General features: G+C 63.9%; 2 protein-coding genes across 6 annotated transcripts; both read left to right on the top strand.

Annotated features, from left to right (window-relative positions):
- Nucleotides 1-459: 459 nt before the first annotated feature.
- On the top strand, nt 460-15,884 carry PALM (paralemmin). Of its 3 annotated transcripts, XM_068996938.1 has the most exons (9): nt 460-570; nt 7,437-7,485; nt 8,494-8,574; nt 8,665-8,795; nt 9,952-10,069; nt 10,226-10,247; nt 10,511-10,573; nt 11,594-11,725; nt 13,049-15,884. In XM_068996938.1, the coding sequence occupies exons 1-9, from the start codon at nt 566-568 to the stop codon at nt 13,612-13,614; spliced, it is 1,167 nt and encodes a 388-aa protein (XP_068853039.1). In that variant the 5' UTR covers nt 460-565; the 3' UTR covers nt 13,615-15,884. The 3 variants fall into 3 exon arrangements, with proteins under 3 accessions (XP_068853039.1, XP_068853040.1, XP_068853041.1); XM_068996939.1 differs by lacking the exon at nt 11,594-11,725; XM_068996940.1 differs by lacking the exons at nt 10,511-10,573; nt 11,594-11,725.
- A 1,467-nt stretch (nt 15,885-17,351) lies between these two features.
- Nucleotides 17,352-23,596, top strand: MISP (mitotic spindle positioning). Of its 3 annotated transcripts, none has more exons than XM_068996935.1 (5): nt 17,352-17,434; nt 19,537-21,662; nt 22,087-22,298; nt 22,704-22,742; nt 22,984-23,596. In XM_068996935.1, exons 2-5 carry the CDS (start codon nt 19,655-19,657, stop codon nt 23,068-23,070), a joined length of 2,346 nt encoding a protein of 781 aa, XP_068853036.1. In that variant the 5' UTR covers nt 17,352-17,434; nt 19,537-19,654; the 3' UTR covers nt 23,071-23,596. The 3 variants fall into 3 exon arrangements, with proteins under 3 accessions (XP_068853036.1, XP_068853037.1, XP_068853038.1); XM_068996936.1 differs by lacking the exon at nt 17,352-17,434 and adding an exon at nt 17,934-18,074; XM_068996937.1 differs by lacking the exon at nt 17,352-17,434 and adding an exon at nt 18,365-18,387.
- The last annotated feature ends 446 nt before the right edge of the window (nt 23,597-24,042 follow it).

The following is a 24,042-nucleotide window of genomic DNA, read 5'->3' as shown; positions in this document are numbered from 1 at the left end:
GAGGGTGGCTTAGGGCTTCCTGTGGCAGTTTGCCCATTGTGGCCGTTGGGTTGGGAAATGGGGGAGCAGAAAGGGGGGAGCAAAGAGTCGGTGGTTCCTAGAGTGGGGCAGCGTGGAGTGGCTGCATTCACAGGAGGGGGTTACACACTGACAGGTTACACACGGAGCGGCTGTGAATGCAGCCCCTCCAACCCGCCCCGCACCGGGCACTGCACAGCCAGGACCCGCTTCGGGATCCCCAGCAGCAGCCACAGCTCCGGGGGTCCCCGAGGCCGGGCGATGGGTGGCGGCAGTGGCGGGCCGGGACCCGCCTGGGACCCCCAGGAGCAGACGAAACCCCGGCGCGCCCCGAGGCCGGAGATGGGCGGTGGCAGTGGCGGGGCGCGCCCGGCAGACGGAGCTGTGCGGGAGGGAGGCGGGAGCACCGGCGCGGTCCCGACATCCCTGCGCATCCCGCAGCCCCGCCGGGGATGCCGCCGCCCGCCGGGCCCTGAGCGCCGGGACGCCGGCGGCCGCCGGCTCCGCTCCGCCGCCCCCCACTCCCGCCGGAGCCGCCGCCGGGACCATGGAGTGAGTACCGGAGCCGCGCCGGGACCCCGGCACCGGGCCGCGGTCCGCTCGGGCCCCGCCGGCCGAGACCGCAGTACCGGGGAGCGGGGGCCGGGGCTCGGGACCCCCGCGCCGGGACTGCGGGAAGCTCGCTCCGCCGGCTCACGGAGCTCGTACCGGGGGCTCGTACACCCCCGATGCCGGGGCTGGGCAATCCGAACCTGGGGTCTCATATCCCCCAGCTCCTGGGGACTCAGCACCCCAAAACCGGAGGCTCGCATCCCCCTGATTCTGGGGATTTAGGACCCCAATACTAGAGGTTTGTATCCCCCCTATGCTGAGGCTTGGGACCCCAAAACCGGGGGTGAGGTTCGCATCCCCCCAATGCCTGGGCTTGTGACCCCAAAACTGGGGGCTCATATCCCGCCAGATACTGAAGCTCAGGACCCCAATACCGGGGGCTCCCATCCCTTCGGTTCTGGGGCTCGGGACCCCGATTCCAGGGCCTCCTTCCCCCCAGTGCCGCTCAGCAGGTGCGGCCCCTCCCCGGTCCCTGCCCCGCCGTGGGGTGCTGGAGCGCCGGCTCGGGGGGCAGTAGCAGAGGCCCCGGTGAGGGTGCGAGGGGTGCAGAGGGTGCGGGGGGGTGTCGGGGCTGGCAGCGGTGCAGGAAGCGGGGGGTGGGGAGGGCGTTTATTTTTGTGTTTTGAACCTGTTGTTGCTGCTGCGTGTGGTGGGGTGAGTGGGTGGCAAGAGCTGCGGACCCCTCCCTGCACTGCACCCCCAGCCCCTGCCCAGGGACCCGGCTGTGGCCAGGGGATCCTCATGAGCCGGGTCCCACCGGAGAAGTCTGGACAGATGGACACTCTCCGACCCCGGCCTCATCCTTTGTGTGCTGCGGTGGGGCCCTGCCCGGTCGCTGGGAGCTTGGAGCAAGGCGGGTGGGGGAAGGACGGAGCAGGCAGAGGCCACTAGGGGCTTGTGGCCAGAGACTGTCCTACCCGTGTGCTGGTTTTGCCCCTCAGGAACACCAGCAGCTGGTGCCAGGAGGGCACAGGGCTGGGTGGCTGCTCGAGGTACTCAAGCCAGCACTGGCCCTGTCTCACCCAGGCCTTTCCTTCCCTCCCGTGGCTCTGGTCCCCACCGTGGCGAGCACCCCAGCACTGCCTGGGTTTGGCACTGGGGGTTCCTAGGGCACCCAGCCAGCTCCGGGTCAGCCACCCTCTGCTCCTCACCTTGCACTGATCCACTTACCACTGGCTACCGAGACAACGCGTGCTCAACAGGTCCCTCTCGCCACTGCCTGTCTCCCACCTGAGAGCCCCAAGAGGCCATGGGGCACTGGCAAGGGGGGGGGGGGTGTCCTGGGGCCAGGGTGGGCTCTGGCCGATTTGGGGGTGGAACTGAGCTGGGGGAGCCAGTGGGGATGTGGGGATGTTTTGGAGATTGGGGTGCAGCAGCTGCGGGACTGAGGAGGCAGAGTGCTCCCTGTGCTGCTGGAGGGGCCGGAGAGCTGGCCAAGGCAGGGCCACGGCTTCGGGCAGCTCCACGGCGCCTCAGTCCCTGCAGGAAAGAGCCTCTTTGGGGAGGAAAACGTGCGTGATTTGCCAAAAGGCAGCAGCGAGGGGAAGGGCAGAGCCGAGGGGTGTGACGTGCCCTGGGGAGGGGGTGAGGAGCTGCCGGGCTGGACTCGGGCTCTCCTGAGGCATCCAGGGCTGGGGTTGAGGTGGGGGATGGTGCCAGACAGGATGGTGGCTCCTGCCCTTGTGCTCCACACGCTGCCTTTCACCCCTCTCTGAACCGACCCTCCCAGCACCTCATTTGCACCCGTGGAGGGGTGCAAAGGCTTTCCCCTGCCCGCTCCATGCACTGGACCTGCCAATGTCTCTTTCTTTGGAGTGAAACTCCGCGAGTGACCCCGGGTGAGGGGCACAGCCACAAAGCAAAACAACACAACCCTCCCAGCCACTCAGCTCCAGAGCCTGGCCGTGGGGCTGGAGGATTAGGAGGGTCCCAGGACAGCTGGGGACATGGCAAGGTGCTGCCCTGCTGTTGGCCCAGCAGCCAACGGGTGTTGGAGTGGGCACTGCTGCCTTTGCCTTGGCTCCCGTTTTTCCTTGGCACCAGCTGTAGTTGGAGGAGGGTCCTGGCTGCCACAATCCACTGGTGCCCAAGGGGGGTTTGGCAGAAACTTTCCAACTCTGGTAAAGGCTGGGCTGGTCCCACTGGAGCTGCTCATGTGCCCTCTGCTCCCACTGCTGTCAAGTGTTCATGAGCAGCTGGAGATCCTGCATCTCACATCTGGCTGCTCTGGTGGTTTGTCTCAGTTGCTGCTCTCCCCTTGGCTTTGAGGGTCTCCTTGGAGAGAGGGCTCTCCTGGTCCTGCCTTCCCAACCCTTATCCGAAGCTGACATTTGCACCCAGGGGAAGGAGGGAGATTTCTACCTGAGAAATAACCCGTGCATCCTTTGGGAAAGGACTCAAGACCCTGCTCTCTGCTGGCATCCAGGGAGAAGCGAAACCCAGGCCAGACCCCGCTGCCTCCTGGCCACGTGCAGGGAGCCAGAAGGGGTCAGATCTGTCCTGTCCCTGTGTGCAGCCAGAGGAACGGCACTGTCACCCTTCCCAGCTGTCCTAGAGGAGGCAATAAATCTCCACCAGAGATGGCCCCACAACAGCACCCAGCCCTGCTTGGGGCTGGCAGATCATGGGGTTCAGAGTTCAGCTGCAAGACGGGGCCTCTCGGCTGGACCTGCCTTGCTGGCAGGAACTGGAGCAGGTTTCCTGGGAAGCTGCCGGTGTCAGTGTTCCTGCTTCCTGGCCAGAAACAGCCCCTTTCCCTGGGGGGTGGGGGTTCATGTGGCTGTCGCTGTGCTGGGAGCTGTGCTGGGAGCCGTGCTGGGGCTCCAGCAGTGGAGGTGCCAGAGGAAAGCTGAGGAGGTGCTGTGCCCTGGGACAGGGTTGAGTGGAGGCACCAGGACTGGGGCTGGAGGCACAGCCCAGATTCCTGAGTCTCTTCACTCCATCCGGAGACAAGCAGCCCCCAGGTCCCAGACAGGAGCCACCGTCAGGGGCAAGGATGAGCCTGGAGGAGGGAGAGGAGCCGGGTGGATCCTGCTCCAGACAGGTGTTTCCTGGTGGAGTGTGGCTGGATGTGGGTTGGGCCCAGCCCCTGGGCTTGGTGCCGAGAACTGAGCTCCCCGTGGGTGTCAGGGCTCACAGGGGTGCCTGTGCCAGGATCCATGTTCCTGCTGGCTCCTTGGAACATCATGTGTGCCTGTGTTCATGGCATTGCTGTGAAAACCACGCTGCCACGCAAGAACAGGAACCCAGTGATGGCTGGTGACAGGAGACAGGTGCCGCATCCTGGCCAGCTCCAGGACTGCCCATCCTGGCCAGCTGGTGCTGCTGGGTGTGGGGAGCGGCCAGCTCCACTCTCATTCATGAATCGTGGGGGGAGTTTCCTGGTGAAGCCTTGCTCCTCTAACTGGAAGGGAGCTGGAAACCCAAGTGTTTGGAGGGCACTTGAACCATTGTTTGAAAGATCTGTAATTTTCCAATCAAACTCCCTCCCCAAGCCTCCGTTCATCAAATATTCATGGGATCCATTTTCTCCTGGCACTCCCAGCCCACGTCTCAGCCCGAAAAATCAATCAGGCAGCTCCGCTTGCTCTAATGCATCTGCGTTTTCGGGAGCCTGGGGCTGCCATCTCCTCCCCCCTCCTCCCTCCGTCCCTGTCCCCTCCCCGGACAGTGGCGATGGCTCGGGCTGCGCAGGCAGTGGGAGCACGGGAAGGAGTGGGATGGGTGCTGGGGTGATGCAGCAGCCGCAGGGGGAGGCAGCCACACTGTGGGGCAGGGCAGGAGCAGCCCCCCGCCCCGTCCCAGGACCTGAGCACGGTCCCAACCCTGTGCTGGGCACGCTGCTCGTTGGCCGCGCAGATTTCTGGCCTTCCTCGCCGTCGCCGCTGCCGCTGATGCATTTGCCTTCATGGTCGATGCATGGCGGCCCCCGGGCGGCTGCAGCAGCCCCCTCCCCTCCCTTCCCCTCCCCTCCCTTCCCTCCTGTGCCTGCCATCGGGGGCGTTCGATCCCGGCCCCGCTGTTCGTGGCTTTGTGACAGAGCTTTGCAGCCTCCCCACGGCCGCGTCTCTCCGGGCCTAGCCGAGGGGCCTGGCTCCTGGCATGGGAACGGTGCTGTAAATCAGTGCTGATCCCTCCACTGCCGCCTTTACCACAGACCCGGGGCCTGTGCAGGGGTGGTGCCCATGCAGGGTGCTCTCCTGCATTCCCCCAGCTTGGAGCTGAGCGGGTGGGGAGGGAGCGGAGGTCAGGAGGGCAGAGGAGCAGCTTGAAACGGCTCTTCGCACATTTGGATGAGCTAATGGGAAAAAACAGAGGAAGGCAAATAAACATTATTGTTTCATGTCAGGCGGGAGGAGACAAAAGGTCACGGGCTTCCCTTGTGATGGTGGGAAACGGCAGCATCAGCAGGGCTGGAAAGAGCTGGAGAGCCAAGGGAGAGCGTGGGCGCGTGCACGGGCGCGTGTGCGCTCACATGTGTGTGTGGGTCCAGCCTCAGGGCTGGGGACTGCTGCTGGGAGCTCCCAGGGCATCATCCCCCATGTCCCTGCTCCTTCTCCCTGCTCCTTGTCTGGGCTGGTGGTTTCTGAGGAGCTCAGCAGCCCCAGGATCACCTTCCCACCCTTCCTGGCACCCAGGATGTTTTGGAAGCACCAGAACCCCCTAAGGAGGCCCCAGCGATGCCACGGCTTTGGCCCGCCAGTGCTGCCAGGGTGCCAGGCCGGAGGAGCAGCGTCCCAGCCCCGGGGGGCCCCTTGGTCCCTCTGCCACCACAAGTATCCCCCCACATCCCCTTGGCACTCGCCCGTTGCCATAGCGCTGTTGCCATGGCGCTGTTGCTAGGGAACCATTGCCAGGGAACCGCCTCCATTAGTCACCGGGGCCGGCGGCAGCGGGGCCCCATCACACCGACCCCCAGAGACAGGTCATCCAGGCAGGCTGGGGCTGTTGGGGAGCGTGGGACTCCCTGCCTCTACCTCAGTGCCTGGTCCCAGCAGGCAGGGACTGGGGGTGCCGGGGTGGTCCCTGCTCAGGCCCCCTCGATGGATCAGAGCCCCCAGGGCAGGGGCTGAGCAGGCTGGGAGACTGCAGCGAGGGGCATCCAGCCTGTTTTGCGTCTCTCCCTGGGCCAGGAAGATTCCTGGCGTCTGACCTGGGAATGTGGAGACTGTAGCAAATAATGGAAAATAAAGCGGATGGAGGAGGGAGGAAAAGCAGAACAGAATGTTTCAGGAATGCTGTAAAAGTTTGGATCCATCGAACAGGGCAAGATCCGGGAGAGAAACAGGGCCCAGTTCAACGCCCTGCGAGTGTGGGGTGCCAAGGGCTGGACTGAGGGGACCTGTGGCCCCACACCAGGAGGGAGCCCACGATGAAAGGCAGCCCTGGATCTGTGGGGCTGGTGAGGGACACACAGGACACGCGGGTGTGCGAGTGGTGCCGTGCGCCTGCGCCGGTGGAACAGTCACAGCGTCGCTGCAAACAGCACGAAAATAACCACCACAAAAGCGACACCTTCCCGGTTTGTTTTCCTGGCCTGGATTTTGCGCATCGCAGGGATCCCCAGGGTGCGGGGTGAGGGGAGGACGGCGGCTCTGAGCAGCTCCCAGTTAATTGCTGGCTTCGAGGAGGGAGCGGGCGGGGGCAGGGGCTCCTCTCACCCTGCAGAGCCCGTTTGAGTTGTGGCAAAGCCCGTGTGAGGGCACACACATGTGGCTGGCATGTGAGATCAGAGTCCAGGGTGTCATGCGTGGGGCTCACCACTCCGAGCCCACCCTGTGTGTAAAACCATCTTCGGCAAACTCCCTTCCTGGGAGCGCAGAGTCCACCTCTCTGTCTCTTGCTCTAGGAAGCAAGTGGAGATGATCCATCGCCTGACAATACCTCAGTGCCTCCCACCCTAATTACTGCCACAGCTTAAGCACTTCGTTAACACCGTCTGGCGAGCAGCCAGCGGCTCCTGTGGCGCTGGAGCATCCTGGTCCCAGCCGGCCCCGCCAGCCACCCCAGCCCCGCTGCGGCTCCGGGCACTGAACCTGCACCTGGTGCTCCGTGGCATGGGGGCTCTTGCCAGGCCCCGGGGGCTGTGCTGCTGGCTGGACTGGCCCGGGTCACCACACCACGGGGACACAGGAAGGCAGGTACATGGGCAGGTGGCTGCAGGGATGGGGGACGACCCCTCCTTGCAGCACTCCAGGGCTGGGTGCACCTGGCAGAGCTGTACGGGGCCAGAGAGGCAGCCACCACCGGCAGCATCCCTGGCATGGCTGTGGCAGCCCGTGCTGCAGAGGCAGGTGCTGGGCCCGGAACACGGATGCCACCGGGAGCAGAGCCTGTTGTCCTGTGTGTGTCTGAGTGTGTCTGTGCACATGTGCGTGCGTGTGCCTGTGTGCGCAGCCCGCAAAGGTCACTGTCCGGGAAAGGTGTCAGCAGCCAAGAATGGGCTTGGAATGGAAAGCGTGAGCCAGATTGGAATGCAGGGGCGGCCAGAAGCGTCCCGCTCCAGCCCCTCCGTGGTCACGGTTTCCATCTGCGCCACGGCAGGAGTGGGTCCGGATGAGATGAGTCCTCCAGGTGCTGGGCAAGGCGCCTGTCCCAGGGGATTTGGGCAGGACAGGGGCCAAAGGGTGCCTGGAGGAGCCATGCAGGTGAGAGGTGCTTGGCTCCAGGGTAGCAGGAGGAAACGGCCGGTGGAAGGGAAGGGCTCAACCTTTGTCTGTGTGCCACAGAGTGGTTTGCTGGTTGCATGCTGTCCCAGTCACCTGCTGCTGGTGTCACCCCTCACTGCTACTCTCTGCTCTCTGCAGGGTCGTGGAGGCCAGCACCCTTCAGCAGGAGAGGCTGCAGGCCATCGCGGTGAGTCCCTGCTCAGGCCAGCGTCCCCATGTCCCCAAGCCATCACCTGCAGCACATGGGGCAGACACCAGCGGGGAGGAGGGTGCAGGTGCAGGCGATCTGGTGCAGGTGCTCAGCCCCAGACCAGGGGTCCCCAGCAGCTGAATGAGGACTCAGAATGGCCTGTGCCAGTGTGTCCCTGTGGGGGCTCTTCCTGGGGTGTCAGAGCCGGCACGGCTTGGCTGCACGGTTGAAACAGGGACAGAGCAAGCAACAGGCAGCTGGGAGGTTTAATTAACGAAGCAGCGCCTTGACGAGCCCCAAGTGAGGGAAGTGAGTGATGATTCCCCCCCCCCCTTCCCAGGAAGGGCTGAGGAGGATGGTGCTATCCAGCCATGCCCGTCATGGGCACTAGTAATTACATTAATTAGTGAGCAGTCGGGGGCCGCGCTGAGCGACCCCTCCCAGCACAGAGCAGGGCACAGGGTTGGTTGAACCCACTGCTGCCCCATGGCAGCTCCCCTGCCCACCCCTGCCCCACGGCAGCCCCACTGCCCAGCCCAGCCCATCCGGCAACCGGCCGATCTCGGCCGCACAAAGGGCAAATTGTTCTGGACCAGAGGAGAAAGCACCGGGTGACGCGTCCGGGCTGGGTCTGACTCTGCTGAAATGATCTGGAGCAGCCCCAGGACGGGTGGCGGAGGGAGGGGGATGAGGTAGAGGCCGCGGGGCTCTTTCCCCCCGCGCTGGCAGCTCACTCAGTGGGGCCGGCCGAGGGGAAGGTGACATTTTGAGATGGTGAACAGAGCCCAAGCTCTGCCCCAATTTCCCTACACCCTCAGTGCCTCAGTTTGTCCCGGAGAGGACAGGGACATGATACCGGGCTTGCCGTGGGATGTTCCCAAGGCTGGTCTCGCAAACCCCTGTCCCCGAGGGCAGCCCCTTGGCCCCGCTCCTCCCTGCCCGGCCATGCCCGATGCCCATCCCCTCCCCGCGCCGACCCCGGCTCCGCCGCTCCCGTCCCTCCAGGAGAAGCGGAAGCGTCAGACGGAGATCGAGAACAAAAGGCGGCAGCTCGAGGATGACAGGCGGCAGCTGCAGCATCTCAAGGTGAGGTTCCCCCAGGACCCCCAGGCTGCCTCTGCGCCGGGGAGCCCCCGGCTGGGGAGGGCAGGACCGTGACCCCCTTCTGCTCCCCAGTCCAAGGCTCTGCGGGAGAGATGGCTCCTGGAGGGGGCCCCAGCCTCTGCCTCCGAGGAGGAAGAGGCCATGAAGAAACAGATGCAGGAGGATGAGGTGAAGACCAAGGAGCTGGAGGAAACCATCCAGAGGTAATGGGGCAGGTGTGGAGCCAGATGTTGGGGTGCAGTTAGAGAGCACCTGCGTCCCTTCAGAGACCCCTGGGCAGGTGGGTGCTGAGATTCAGGTGGATCCCATGTGCTGGGCACAAGGCAGGGTATGCTGAGCTTGGAGCTGCTGAGAGAAGAGGTGCTCCCAAGGTGCTGCCAGGGCTCGCCCTGGACCCTGAACCCTGGCTGGGTTCTTGCCAGCTTTTGTCCAGGGGCTGCAGCCAGACCCAGAGCCTGTCCAGCCCTGCGGCCCCTCTGAGCATGGACATCCCCAGCTGTGCTCCGCCTCTGCGTCAGGTATCAGTGGGAGCCACAGGGTGGGGGGCCTCGGGCTGGGATCCCCGGGGGGCTGCTTGGTGCCCAGCCCCCGTGATGGCAGGGTGCTGCCTTCCGTCCCCATCGTGGTGGCTCAGCCCTTGAGAAGGGGCAGGGGGGGAGCCTGAGAGGGCGATGCCTCAGCCCCTGCCCAGCCCCCTTGTCCCTGGGCAGCCGCAGGCGGGGGCCCGGAGCCCCGGCTCGGAGGTGTCCCGGCAGCGCAGCAGGAATGCAATCAGTCACGGTGGTGCCGCTAATTACCGAGCATCGGTGCAGAGAAGGGTCAGGCACGAAGGGGCCTTTGTGTCCGGCTAATGGCGCGGTGCATTCCTCCGCCGGCGCCGTGTGAGGAGCCCGGGGGAGCTCTGCCGGGGGCAGCTGCTGCCGCGCCAATGCATGGGGACTCCCCGGACTTCTGCTGCATCCCAGTGGGGCTGTGCTGCCAGGCTCTGGCTGGGAACAGGAGGTTGCCCTCATGGAAAGCTCAACCAGGTTTCGGGTGACGCGTGCAGGAGCAGAATGATGATGGAGCAGCCTCGCTCTGGCCACCAAGTGTGCAGGGGTCAGTCCCCCTGCCCAGTGCCCACGGTGGGGTCTCTGCCATCCACTTGGTGCTGAGCCCATTGGCTTTTCTCCTGCAAAGAGACAGTGACAGCCATGCCAGAGCCTGTCTCTCCCTGCACCCCGTGAGCCCAGGGGACAATTTGTGTCTCTCCCCCGCACTGTGTCACTGGCCTGTGTTCACAGGTCTGCTGTGGCTGCCTGCGCCACAGCTACCTGTCCCATGCTCCCCTCGGCCTCTCAGCCCTGACTCTCCCTGCAGGCTGGAGAAGGAGCTGGAGACACTGGAGAACAGCAGCTCAGTGGCTTCGACCAAGGAGAACCTGGCAGAGGCAGCAGCCAAGGAGGAGAAGGCTGAGGCCGTCCCCAATGCGCAGAAGGTGGGCATGGCTGCTGCCCATGGGCAGGGCTGCCAGCAGTGGGCTCGGGGTCCCTGGCCCTGGTGGGGATGGGTGGGTGTGTGGGTGGTGGGTGTACAGGCAGCGGGTCTGTGGTGGGTCCCAGCAACTCTGTAACCTCTCCCTTCTGTTTTGCAGAGTCCCCTGGGCACAGTTAAGGGTAGGTGAATCCTGATTCCTTTCAGCCGTGGTTCAGCGCCAACCATCCCCTCCTGCTGCCCTGAGGCTGGGGCCAGATGGGTGGGGAGAGACAGACAAGAGCCCTGTCCCCAAGTCCCCTCCCGGGCAGTGGTGTCCTGCGGCGGGGGAGCCCATCCCAGGCATCAGCCATAGGGGTACACGCTGCCCTCCCTGGGGCCTGACCCATGGGCACACCAGGCGATCGTTTTGGCTCAGGGAGTCATCTCTCCTCTCCATCTCCAGCTGACAAGATGGTCTCCAGCAGCCCCATGAAGGCAGTGGAAGGCAGTGACATGATGAAGGCGGGTAGGTGCCCACTGCCCTGGGAGGAGCGCTCCTTCCAGGCTGCTTCCCCCTCCCCTCCGCACCGCCCTCGGCTCGCTGCCACCGCAGCCGCTCCCCGCCGTGCCGCTCGATGCCTTTCCAAGCCCAGGGCAGAGAACATCCGTCATTGCAATCACAGGGTTTGGTTTTGCTTCCACCCTATGGTTGGTTCGTGGCTCAGGGCCTCTCCACCTCAGCCCCGTTCCATGTCTCTGCTCCAATTTCATCCTTCCCGCTCTGTTTGCAGCTTCTCTGCGCAGGGGTGAGGCAGCAGTGTTGGCTGCCAGCACGGCTGACCCTGTGCAAGGCCCTGGGGCCGCTGCCACAGGGAGCTACGGGGCACACGGGGCCAGGCTGCCTGAGCTGGGGGGGCTGCAGCCGCCTCTGCTGCTGGAGGGGTTTGCTCTGGTTTGGGACAGTGGCTCAGACCAGACCACAGCACCAGCATGGAGCAGAGCCCGTTTTGGGATCCTCGGAGCTAAGCACCATGCACAGGGCTGAGGGGACCCCGCTGCTGGCAGGGACTGGCAGGAAGGAGAGATGCCAAGAATCACCCATCCCATATGGGGGCAGAGGGGCTGTCCCAGCGCCAGCACCCTTGGTGGGGGTTGCACCTCCGTGAGCACGAACCTGGCTCCCAGCCTGGGCCCCATGGCCAGCACTGCTCACTGGCTGGACAGATGGACATGGTTCAGCCCGAGAACCACAGCAGCCGTGGAGGTAAGGTGATGCCAGCAGCACCAGGATGGCAACAGTCCCTCGGGTCCCGGGAGGAGGGATGTGCCGGGGATGTCGCACCCGCCTCTGCCATTCACCGCTCCTCGCTGCCGCCTTGCTAACACCGCTGAGTCCTGCTGAGCACCACTGAGTCCTGCTGAGCCCTGCTGAGCCCTGCTGAGCACCACAGCGCTACCGCCACGCGCCGTCCCGCCGCCAGCCGCAGAGCAAGGGCCGGGGAGGGCCGGGGCCGCTGTAACGCGCGCTGTCCTCTTTGTGTCCCAGCCATGTACTCGGTGGAGATCACAGTGGAGAAGGACAGAGTAACTGGGGAGACCAAGGTCCTGTCCAGCACCACCATGCTCCCCCAGAACCACTGTCTGCAGGGGGTCAAAGTGTACGAGGATGAGCTGAAAGGTACGGGCCAGCCCACGCCGCTGGCCGCTGGCAGGAGTCGAGGGCAGGGGAAGAGGGAGCAGCCACCTGAACATCCCAGTGGGCACCCAGAAGGGTGAGGAAGTGTGGGGGCTGCTCCTGACAGCTTTACCAGCTCTGTGAGGGCAATCCCTCACCGACTGCAGTCCAGTGGATCGCAGGATCGTCGTGGCAGCATAGTGTGGATGGTCCAGGTGGGCCAGCCCTGGTTTGCACATCGTGACCCTGTGCTGCTGGAGAGCAGAGAAGAGGATCTGTTGTGTCCAAGACTCAGGAACCTGTCCCGTGGGCAGGGAAGGTGCACTAGCACCGCTCTGGCCTGTCCCGCAGGCTGGCAGCGGGGAGCGTGACTGACAGGTGTGGTGGAAGTGCAGCAGCAGGGACTGGTCTCTGCAGCTCTTGCTTTTGGGAGCATCTGGGAACCTGCTCCAAAGGGCCTGGTGAAACCCAAGGGACCATCGTGGTGGCAAGGACCAGCCATGGAAGTGGTGGCTGAGTGGACTGACCGCCTCTTCAAGGAAAACTCAGCGCAGCGCTGCTGTTCAGCCCCGTCCGTCCCTGTGGCCACGGCCGTGCTGGCCCTGCCAGGCTGGCCACTGTCCCTCACTTGCTGGCTGCCCGCTGAGGCAGTTGTACTGACCATCACGTGATGCCCCAGGTCGAGTGGAAAATGCAACAAGCCCTTGGCCGCTCTGGCCATGACGCACATCTCCCCCTCTGGTGGCACAAGCAGCCGGCACAGCACACCGGGGTGGGAGAGCCCCGGCTCCTCCGGGCATGGGGCCACTGGGTGCAGTGGTCCTGGTGGATGTGGCAGGAGGTGGTGGGAACACAGTGGGGCAGCAACTGCCGAGCATCACTGAGGTCTCCGAAGGGGCAGGGGTGACCTGCTACACAGTGTCACGTCAGCTCTGGCCAAACCAAGCGCCAGCAGATGCTGTCCCGCCATGGGCAGCTTGGCCGGCTGTCAGTGGCCTGGCAAATGGCCGCGGCTCCTGCAGGGCTCGCTGAGCCTGAGGCTTCAGGAACAGCTCCTTGCGTTGGGCTTTCATTTTGGTCTCTCTGGCTGCTGTCAGGCAGGAGCCAGGTGATGAGAGAGGGTCTGGCAGCAGGTCCGCTGAGGGGAGGGTTGGGATGCTGTGGGGAGTCCCAGCCTCAATGGCAGGACCTTTGGAGAGGGGAAGGGGCTGCTCCCTGACCACACAAGAGCCAGGGCTGAGTGGGTCAGGCCAGCAGGAGCTTTTCCAGGTCATCTTGTGCCCCCGTCCCAAGCCCCCCTCACCCTCCCTTCTCTTGTCCCCGCAGTGGTGCATGCGGTGACCGCCGAGGACGGGGCCCTGCAGAACGGGGCCCACCCCCTCAGCTCCTCCGAGGTCGACGAGCTCCTGCACAAGGCGGACGAGGCCACCCTGAGCGAAGCTGCCGGGCGCCAGACCCCAGCCAAGGCTGGCATGGGGGGTGGCAGCGCCCCGGGCAGCCAGAAGCCAACGCCGCGGCGGGAGATCACGGGGCTGCAAGCGAAGGTGCCACCAGGCGAGGGGACGGAGCCCAGCCAGGAGCAGCCCGTCACCATGATCTTCATGGGCTACCAGAACGTGGAGGATGAGAACGAGACCAAGAAGGTGCTGGGGCTGGAGGGTACCATCAAGGCAGAGCTGGTGGTGATTGAGGACGCCGAGAGCAAGCCGGAGCCAGCACACAAGGACCACACACCGCCCAACGGCACCGCGCTGGAGCCGGCGGCTGCGCAGCCGCTGGGCGAGGAGGGTGCGGGTGGGCAGAAGCCGGGTGCCAACGCCACAGATGCCAAGGAGGCCGAGCAGGAGACAGACGTGAAGAAGCAGCGCTGCAAGTGCTGCACGGTGATGTGAGCCCCCGCCGAGCCCCCTCCGCCCCAGCCCCTGCTCGCCAGGCCTGGCACACCGGGCTTCCCCCCCACCGGACACAGACCCTTTTTCTGCAGAACCGGGGAGATCCAACATGGTGCCAATGGGGCCGCAGCGGGCAGCGGCGAGTGACGGCCGTGGCAACGCTCGCTCCATCTGCTCGATGCCAGCCCCGCGCTGCCCCCACCAGCGCTGCCTGTGGTATTTATTAGTGACCCCCCCCGCCCCACAGTGCACCCACCCCACCACGGCCCGGCCTCATCCCCACCTGCTGCCGGCACCGGGGCCTTTCCCTGTGTCACCGACCTTGTCCCACCCGCCGTCGGAGGATGGAGCCGCCGGGCAGGGGGTCGGAGGACGACACTATGTCCGTAGATGACTCCCTGGGAGCCGCCACCAGTGGGACCCACTGTTAGCCCAGCCCACGGTGGGCATCGGACCCAGCCCCATGCCAACCCCTCCCTCTGTGCCTCCATCATCCGCTTCTCCAGTGGGGAAAGGCCTGGGTCTGTTCCCCCCTGGCTGCCTATGGACATCTCTGCTCCATCTCACGTCCTTATCCCTGTGGTCTCGGGCTCCTCACGCCCTCAAGGATGGAGCACGTCCAGGCAAGGGAAGGGCCTCGAGGGCAGCGTCCCCTCCCTGATACTCGGCTGTGGTAATGGCTGGGGCCACGCGGGGCTCCTGCAGGGTCAACCCAGTCTGTCCCCAGGCCTTCTCTGCTCCTCCCGGGCTCAGCTTCATGTGTTGGAGCCCTTCACTCTGGTGCTGGCAGTGACAGCCATTCCTCTGTCTCAGCTGCCTGCCGGTGCCGCTGGGCTCTGCCAGCCAAGGGGGCTGAACTGTGCTGTGGCCACTGCTGGTGTCCTCCTGGGGCAATGGAAGCGAGAGAAGGAAGGGGAATGCAGCGGGGCCCAGCCCTGTGGGACAGGAATGGGGTGGGGGTTCCCGTGTTTCCTGATGGCAGCAGGAGTGTGGGCCAGCATCCCATCCCCTTCCTGCCTCTGCCACTCAGCAGCAGCAGCTTCGCAGAGCCATGTTCCGGGGTCCTGGGCTGCAGTGTTGGGTCCCCCAGGGGAGTGGGGTAGCCCAGTTCACCCCAGTACTGGCACTGGGAGCTGCCAGGGGTCTGGTGTCCCACAGAGGGCAGCCTCCCTGCTGCCCCACCGCACACCCCAGCCCTTCAGTGGGGATTTCACCACCAGCACCAGCGTTTCCTCCTCACTGAGACCAACTGGGGCAGGCGGGGGGGGCCCGTTGTTTTTGGCACCCAGTGCCCACATCAGCTGCCCCTGAGATGCAGCAGCCAGGCTGGCAGTGCCCAGACACTTGTCCAGGAGCCACCAGCCAGGGTAGAGATCCTTGTTCGAGTGTGAGAGGGTACCTGTTGCTGTGAGGCTGGGCAAGTCCCAAGAGATCCCCCAAAACATGAATGGAGCAGCATCCACGCTGCCCAGCCCACCAGGACACGGCTGGTCGAGCAGCCAGGGATGGGGCTCAGCTCCCCGAAGGCCTTCCTTCCCCCACATTCCCCTTGTGTGAGCAGTGACACCCCCCCCCCATCCCCATGACATCCCAGTTGCCCCCCCGTTACCAGCCAGGCTGCAGTTTTCCTCCCCAGTAGAGTCATTGCAGGGCTGGGGGAGTGAGGGGGCTCGTGGTGCCACCCTTGTCCCAAACCCCAGCTGGGCACCCACAGCCTCTGGGAGAGGCAGAGCTGGGGAAGGGGGGCTTTGGGAGGGCACTGCCAGGGAAGGGGGGGTCTCTCCTGCCCCACCGCTGGAGCCCCACTGCTGCAGAGCAGGGCACGGGCTGGGTGCCACAGGGCATCTGCCCCCATAGTCCTGGGGGGAATGTCACCTCTTGCCATCCCATGTCAGGGGCCAACACCACCCACCCTATCCCACCCTGGGCCCTGAAATCTCCCCAGCCCCAAGCTGGGGCTCCCTCCTGCCCTTGGCACCCCCTGCCCCTCGGTTGACTTTGACCCCCAGCCCAATCCGGCCCCTGGGGCGGTGGGGAGCAGGACCAGGCCCCCGGGCCGGGGCTGGGGTGTGAGAGGAGCGGGTGGTGGGCCTGGCATCGTCCCTGCCCCGTCCCACAGCCCCCGTGTCCCCTGCCCAGCTCTGCTGAAGTGCACTTCCCGTGCCCCCGAGCTTTTCACTTGTGCCGAAGCCGTTTGAATTCCCTTCCCTTCCCCATCCCACCCCCCCTCACCCCGTTGTTTGTAAAACACCCAAACCGAGCAAATAAACTGTGTGAACAACCAGCCTGGAGCCACCAATGGGTGGGAGGAGGCTGGGCTGGGGATCCTGGGAGGATGGGGATGGAAGGTTTGGGATGGGGATGTTAGGGATGGGCTCTGCTGCCCCTTCATTGCATGGGCAGAGGATGTGGGGAGGAAGGGGTATGTGGGACCCAGGATTCTGGGAGGAAAGGGATGATGGGTGATGCTGCCCAGGTAAAGGGGACGTGGCAGCCCAGTTTCCTGGATGCCCCCAGGTCCCATCACCACATGGCCGTGGGTCTCTGTCCATCCCCAGGCTGGTGCAGGTCCTGCTTCTGCCCAGGGCCAGGATTCCAGGGCTCTTTCCTGGGGCGGTGGGGCCTCAACCCTGCCCGGTGCCAGCTGGGGTGCCAGCACACGCCCTGCAGCGGGCGTGGAGTGCTCCTGGCTCCTTGGCATCACCTGTGGACTTTGGCTCAGCCCCACGGTAAAACAGGCTCCGCTCACCTGCCCGGAAACGCAGAACAGCCTGGCAGTCGCAGCGCACCGGCGTGCCCAGGCCAGCCAGCGCCAGCCCTGAGCGGGAACGGGGGCACCAAGGGGCTGGGCAGGGGTAAGTGGGACCCCCAGCACCCATAGCTGGGGCGAGCCGGGGTCTGCCTGACACCAGTGCCGTGCTCAGGCAGCAGGGGGGCCGGGAGGGGCTTCCAGTGGGGGGCAGAGAGGACAAGGACAGGGATGTCCTGCCCCAGCCACTGGCACAGCGCGGGGCTGAGCGTCCTGGCACAGCATCGCCCGCTCGGCTGTGACACCCTGTGCCAGGAGGGAGGGCAGTTCTGGGCACTGGTGATGTCGCCTACTCCACTGGGATCCAGCCAGATCCAGGCGCTGAGGGCACCAAGGACACTGTGCCACGGTCCTTCCCTTGTCCTGGCAGGTGCCAGAGGTATCCAGACCAGGTGCAGGGTCCCCAGGGAAGGAGGGAGCTGCCCTGCTGGGAGGACCTGGGACTGGCAGTGCCAGGGCTGCTGTGGCAGCGAGGGCACCCGCCTGTGCAAACACGGGGTTATCGGCAGTGTGACAGGAGAGCCCGGGCTGTTCCTGGCACCCCTGGGGCACAGGGTGTGGGGGAGAGCTGACATCCAGCTCTCGCTGTAGCTTCAGGGCTCCTGGGTGCCGTAGCTGCGTTCATGGAAGAGCAGAAGGCGCCTGGAGGAAGGTTTGTGGCTGCATGGCCATAGCACCGTGCTGGTGTATTGAGGCACAGGCACGTTGGGGCACATGGGCACGTTGGCACGTCAGGGCATCAGCGTGTGCCACAGATCGGGGCCAAGGGCAGCCCTCTGGGTGACGGCAGCACAGGAATTTGGGGACAGGGCACTGAGCCCAACGTGGTTCTTGGAATTGCCCACGACTCCCTGGTGCTGAGCTTATCAGGGCCTCGCAGCCACCCTCCCGCACCCCCCCCCCACCCCACCGCAGCCACCCCGGCCACGCCCCGGCAGACGCGGATCAGCTGGGTGCCCCGTGTGGCCTCCCCGGAGCATGGGGACCCCTGCCCCGACGGCTCCCTGGACAGTAAGTGCGGCGTGGTCGGGGGCAAGGGCAGCACCGGGCAGTGGGGGGATGCTGTGTCCCCCTGGCCTTGGAGGGACTGGTGCCCACACAGGGATGCTGGCAGCGAGGGTGTGCAGTGAGGGCTGGGGCTCTCTGGGATGGGCAGCAGAGGGACACTGGACATGTGCTGGGATGTTTGTGTGCATCAGCCAGTCCGCGGGCAGCCCTTGGCTCAGGGTGGGCACAGGGTGGGTGCACTGCAGCTCTGTAGGCCTGTGCAGAACCCCCGAGATGGGGGGACCCTGGAAAGCACCCCAGATGTCTCCTCATGGTGGGGGTCCCAGGCTAGACTGGTGGCAATGTCATCTGCTCTGCCCAGACCCTGCCATGGTGCTTGGCTATGCCGGGGGCAGCCCAGCATGGGGGGAGAAGCCCAGGACCCCCAAGGCCCTGCAGTGCCACAGCACCAGATGGAGCTGAGGGAGGTAGAATGTTTTTGGTGCAGCTCTGGGAGGGGCCGTTCAGCTTGCTTGGAGCCGGCCGGGAGCCCTGATAACAGCCCGGCTGGTTTCCCTGTCCCTGCTCCCCTCCTGTGCCAGCCACCAGCGCTCCCCAGTGAGGGGATCCCCTTCGAGCTGGGACTTTGTCCCCCCCAAACATGGTAAGAGTCGTGGGCAGACGGTTTTCATTATCCAGGTCATTGGGGGCAATAAAAGAGCAAGAGTGAATCACAGCTCGGGGAATTAACAAGGCAATTCAGCCGGGCACGGCTTCAGGCAGAGAGGCTGAGGCACCGGGGCTGGGCACGGGGCTGGGCAGCAGCTCCAGCGGTGAGGCATCGCCTGGGGCTGGCCAGGATGTCCCAGCTAATGAGACCCACGTGCTCCTGCCCCAGGAAAGGTTTAAAAAGCTCCTGGCTGGGGCCCAGCCCCGCTTGCTCTGTGGGAGGGTGGTGAATCCCGGGAGGGCTGGAGGTGAGCAGGGGAAGCTCGGTCACCGGTGCCGCTGCAGGAAGGAGGCACGCACGGAGTGCTCTCATCCTGGGGATGGGCCAGAATGCTCCGGATGCAGGGAACACCGGGCACCTGCCTCCATCTGGGCGAGCCTCACCCTGAGATGCGCTTGCCAGTACCGCGGCTCCCAGGCTCTGGGCTGCCCCTGCCATCACCGTGGCCTTGCTCTCATTTTGCTGCATAGTCCCAGGAGGCCGTGAGTGCCTGGGAGCGCTGCCCAGTGGTGACACACCTTGACCTGCTAGGGCTCACAGGAGCCCAGCCAGGAGCAGTGACAGGTGACAGCAAAGCCGTGGCTAAACCTCAGCAAATAGTGGCACATGATGTGGTGCCAGCTCCAGGCATAGCTGGCTTGTCCACGGGTGACATCTGTGTCACCAGTTCTGGAGCCAGGAGTGGCACCTGCGATGTGTTGGCAGCCACTGTCTCATGGGGGACCCACCTGTGCTGCCCCTCCCTGTCTGGCACCCGCTGTCCCAGCCAGCTGTGGACCAGCCAGCACTGGAGGATTGACCCTGAGGTTGGGGCCGTTCACTCCTGCCCTGTGTGCCAGGGGGGTTAAAGTCCCCTCGTTTTATGAGCCATTAAACCATTTTTATGACCCTGCTGTTTCTAGAGCTGGGCTACTTGGAGGCAACTTTCGGTGAATGTGTGAGGAGATGTTCCAGGCAGGGGTGGCCCAGGCACCAGCACTGCCTCTCCCTGCCAGCACTCCCTGTCCCTCCCTGCCCTGTGCATGTGGAGAGGCCCGAGGCTGTCCATGCCCAGAGCAGTGCCAAGCTGGATGTGGCATCACCAGGAGCTTGTGGCTGACGTCTTGCTGCCTTTGGTGGTGCAGGCAGCACTGACTGCCTGTGGCGGGTTTGGCTGTGCTCCCTCAGAACCCAGCCAGGCTGGGGGACAGAGGTGGGACAGGCTTCTGGGCTCTGTGGCAGTTCCTGCTGGGAATGGTGCTTTGTGCTGTGGCTGCTCCTGCCCCACACAGGGCAGGTTGGTGTGACAGTGTCTGTCCCATGCCAAGGACAACGGTACCAGGCTGGGAGAGGGGCTGCACCCCAACCTCTGCTCCTTCCGCTGCTCTTAATGGCTGCTCTCCCCTCCTGCTTGCAGGGCCAGCTAGGTCCAGACCCTTGGCCTCCACTGAACTGGGACTCTGAGGGTGCCCTCGAAGCTGAGCAGTGGTCCCTGTTGGGGACGAGGTTGGCAGAGGGGTGACTCTTCCCAGGAGATGGACAGAGTCACCAGGCACCTGGTGTTCCAGCTCCCACAGGCCTCACACAGGCACGACTCGCTGGCAGACCTGAGGGCCAACAGTGACGATGATGTGTTTGGCTCTGCCCAGCACAGCACCCAGAGGGTGGAAAATGGCTACAGCTGGAAGAGGAGGTCGCAGTCACCCTCGTATTTCCTGGAGAGTGGAAGAGATGTCTGGACCCCGTCCCCGGACAGGGAGTCTAAGCTAGAGGTGGTGAGATCGGGAAGCCTGTACGACCTTCGGGCTTACAAGGGCGAGAGGAAACCCTCGAAGCTCTACGATGACGAGGAGCAAGACCTGTACAGGGTCCCGCCACCCAGCATCTCACCTGAGAAAGCCAGGGAACTCGAAGATGAGAGGAAAGAAGTCATCCGGAGCCAGGTGATGAGGAAGAGCTCCACCATCGCGGAGAGGTGGAGCTCCATGGATGAGCTGAGCTCCATCAGCACCGGCGTGGGCAGCCAAGGTGAAGGCGGGCACACAGGCAGTGTCCCCACCAGCTTTGCCATCTGCTTTGATAAACCTTGCCCAGGCAGGGCTGTGACGCCCGTTGACCCTGAGAATATCGACACAGAGCAGATCAACTTCTCTGCAGCTCGGCAGCAGTTCCTGATGCTGGAGAAGACCAACCCAGGCTCATTTTTCAGCCCAGGGCAGCAGGCCATGTCCCCAAGGCCAGAGTCAGTGACAAAAGTCTCCAGGGAAGAATGGTACAGCCCTGAGATGGCCACAAAGGCTACAAAAGGCTACGGCAGTGCCGAGGCATCAAGCCAGCGCAGGACAGACCAGAGTGTTTATGAGGTTTATGGTGTGTCCTCATACAAGACACCCAAGAAAGATGAGGTTTATGCTCCCAGAAAGGCTCACACGGAAAGGTTGTATCCCATTGGGAAGATGTCCATCCTGACCAAAGCATGGTCCAGAGAAGACCTGGACTCTGGCTTGGGTGAGATGTATAATGAAGCCACTGCAGGCTACACCAGCGATGGAAGCACCTCCAACGAGACCCTTAGTGTGGATCTGAGGGCCAGCAGCAACGGGCTGGACAAGGAGACGAGGGTCAGCAACGAGACACCCATCGAGCGGGAGATCCGCATGGCGATGGAGAGGGAGGAGAACCTCTGGAAGGAAAGGGGGATCCAGCGGCTGACCTCCAGCAGCGAGCTGGTGGAGATCCAGACCAAGCCTGTCCTCAACATTCACTCATCTCCCGGCCCAGGCAGGAAAGGGAAGGACAGAGGCCGCGCTTCCCTTTATGTCCAGAGGGAAATTGAACAGGAAGCCAAGCGTGAGGAAGATCTGAAGAGGCAGGGGAGGCTGCTGGGGGCATATGACAGGGGGACGCAGCAGGAGCTGGAGGAGCGCAAGAGAGTGTTTGAGCAGGAGGAAGCCCCCCCGCAGAAGCCCACTCCCCTGAAGCAGGCAGAGGAGAGGAGGAGCTGGTTTAAAGAGTTTGTGGTGGAGCAGCCCTCGAGCCCCAGACCTGCAGAAGACACCAGGGGTGGGAAAAGCGTTCCCAGCTACACAGCGAGCATCGCGCACTTCCAGCTGTCCCAGCCGCGCTTCTCCGTCAGCGACAGGAGCCGGGAGCAGCCCTTGTTGTCCCAGCACGCTTCCGCCAGCACCAGCACATGGGGGAGCGAGGATTCCTGGGGAGGAAAGCTTCCCAGCTCCACCCCGAGCCCCGCCAGCACTGCTGTCCTGTCCAGAGAGTACTTCTCCCTCCCCTTCTGGAAGCCCAAGGTGTCCTTCGTGGAGGACATGGGGACGCAGAGCCCGCTGCGGAGGGAGGATGGCCGGGAGGAGCAGTACCGCCTGCGGACATGGAAGCCCCGGACGTCGGCGCTGATTGAGGAGGAGATCCGGAGTGACTTGCAGAGGGAAGAGGAGCTCCAGGAGCAGCGGCGGCGGCGGCAGCGGCTGACGGACACCTATAGCGACGGTGTTCCCCAGGAGGGCTCCCGCTCTCGGCACAGCTCTGGTAAGGGAGCAGAGGGACAGAGTGGCAGAGAAATGATTTTGTGGGATGCCTGTACGGACTCCTGTGTGCTGGTAACAAGTTGTCCCGGGAGAGCTTGATACCAGCATACTGGAGTCAGCAGGAGAGCTGCTGCTGAGGAGGGATAGGCTCTGCAGGATTCCAGAGCCGCTCAAGTCTCGATGAGTTTGTGTCATGTTATGGCAGCAAACAGGGCTGGAAGGGCTTGGAAGGGCCCAGGTAATGCATTTTGCCCCTTATTCCTGCAGTCCCTGGCTGGGCCCAAGCGTGGGGTCCCGGCTGTGACCAAACCTGCTGGACCTGACGCAGAGGCAGGTTTGGGGCAGGGGCCTGACACTCCTGCAGGTCTCCACCCCCTGGGAGTGGAACTGAGGTCCCTCACCCCCCAATGCTCTCTCTCTCACAGCTGCCTCAGGTGCCAGTGGCAGCTACTCAGTGTCCGGGTCTCCTGCCTCCTCTCCTGCCTCACACCACACGGGGGTCCTGGGGCTGATCTCATCCTTCACCCCGCTAAGAGTGACCAGTTCCTCCCAGGGCAGCGCAGAGACCTTCACCCCTGACTCGTCGCGTTCCAGCCCCTTCGAGGAGCAGAGGAGGAGGGTGAAGGAGGATGGAAAGGTGAACATGCCCACCCTGTTTGTGCCAAGTGGCTGGGAGGCTTGAGCCTGGGGGAAGACTGGTGGCTCTGGGGCTGGAGGTGTCTGTTCCTGACTCCCATCTGGAGTTCGAGATCCAGCTGCTCAGCTCGGTGGGAGACGCGGCAGCGGTGGCACCATCAAGGGGCCCCCCAGGCAACACCTGCTGTCCAGGGCTGCCAGCACTGGGTGGGACTGGAGAGGAGCCGCAGCTTCTTCCTGTGGGGGATCCTGGCCTGAACTGTTCCCCCAACCCCAGGGAGGGCATGACTGCATCTGCTGCCTTCCCTTGACTCTCCTGTGCCCCCACCGGGGGCTGGATCCAGCTGCCCCTGGATATTCTCCTGCCAGGCTGCCATTATCTAATCGTGTTTTCCTCTTTCCACAGTACGCAGGCATTGAACCCATTGACAAGGTCAACACAGAGGTAAAGCCCTTCACGAATGCGGGGGTTCTGCTCACCCTGCCCTGACACCTCCCACATTCCCCAGCTCCCCTCACTCCTGGAGGCTTGTGGGTGGACAGGGGTGGACAGGATGGTCCTGGCTCCCACAGGCACCAGCTGGGTGGACACTACATCAGGCAGAGTGGGTTGGGGAGCTGGTGGGGGGGCAGATCGTTATAAAAGTCTCTTCTTTATAAAATCCTGCACGTTCTGGTCTCTGCAGGTGGTGGAAAGCACCCGAGTGTTTCGCCACAAGAGCGTCATGGCCCAGCGCTGGGAGGCCGGGCAGTACGTCCGGGATGAGGACTGAGGGACCCCCATTCAGGATCAGCTGATGCATGACCTAAATACTCGATCAGTTCCACCCTTGGCCATTGCAACAATCAGAGATGTGTACCCTGCAAATCAATCTGGTTTACTGTTAAATTGATAATCCTTCCATGCAATAGATCTGCTCCTTCCTCCTCCTCCCTCTGGGGTGGAGGAACACTTTTTTTTTTTAAGAGGGGGAAAAATTGGATCAGTATCTTTTTAATCACTTCTGCCTGGAGCCAGCCAGGTGAAATCACCCAGTAATTCACTTTGCCCCTTGGGAGCTGTGTCTCAGGCTTATGAAAAAGCTGTTTTATTTCTCAGTGGTTTTAGGTTTTTAAGTACCACAAGGCTGATCATTGCCTTGGGGGTACCTGGACTGAGGCCACAAGATCAGTGCTGCCGTGGGACTTGGGAATCAACATTGGTTTAACTCCTGTGATCCATGGAGATGCAGCAATGGAATATAAATATATACATAAATGCTGTTTATTTTGCTAATTTATTAAAGAGTTGTTGCTCTCTCTCGGTCTTCCAGGCCTGTTCTGTCTGCCTGCTCCACTGGTTTTGCTCCAGTGTTTCAGAGGAGCCCCCATGGTTGGGATGCGGGGCTGAGGCCGGAGCCTTCCGGGGGCTGCGGTGGGGGGTCCCCAAGGCTGCTGGGCGGGGGGAGCGCCGGGATCCCACTGGACGGGTCTGGGAGCACCCTGGGCCGGTAGGAGCAGTCCCTGGCCGGGGCGGGGGTGGCACCGGGGGATGGCACCGGGTGGGCTTTAAAGTCCCGTTCGACCCCAACCACGCCGCGGTCCGTGCCCGTCCGCCCGCCCCCGCTAGGGGGCTCCCGGGCAGCGCCCACGGGGCCCGGTACGGACCCACCGGGACCCCGGTACCGACCCCGCTCCGCAAGCGCTGATGGGGGGCCCGGTACCGACCCGCTGGGACCTCAGCCCGCTCCGCAAGCGCTGATGGG

The sequence above is a fragment of the Aphelocoma coerulescens genome, chromosome 28, assembly GCF_041296385.1.
Source record: "Aphelocoma coerulescens isolate FSJ_1873_10779 chromosome 28, UR_Acoe_1.0, whole genome shotgun sequence".
In the NCBI taxonomy this organism is placed as follows: Eukaryota; Metazoa; Chordata; class Aves; order Passeriformes; family Corvidae; genus Aphelocoma; species Aphelocoma coerulescens.
Note: the sequence above shows the minus strand (reverse complement) of the source record. Positions and strands in the feature narration are given on the sequence as shown.

Coding starts and splice junctions, on each gene's coding strand:
- PALM (XM_068996938.1), top strand. Junction 8,796..9,951: donor CTGGAGGAAACCATCCAGAG/GTAATGGGGCAG, acceptor CTCTCCCTGCAG/GCTGGAGAAGGAGCTGGAGA. Junction 10,248..10,510: donor TCCCCTGGGCACAGTTAAGG/GTAGGTGAATCC, acceptor CTCCATCTCCAG/CTGACAAGATGGTCTCCAGC.
- MISP (XM_068996935.1), top strand. CDS start 19,655: ATGGACAGAGTCACCAGGCACCTGGTGTTCCAGCTCCCACAGGCCTCA. Junction 21,663..22,086: donor CCGCTCTCGGCACAGCTCTG/GTAAGGGAGCAG, acceptor TCTCTCTCACAG/CTGCCTCAGGTGCCAGTGGC. Junction 22,299..22,703: donor GGGTGAAGGAGGATGGAAAG/GTGAACATGCCC, acceptor CTCTTTCCACAG/TACGCAGGCATTGAACCCAT.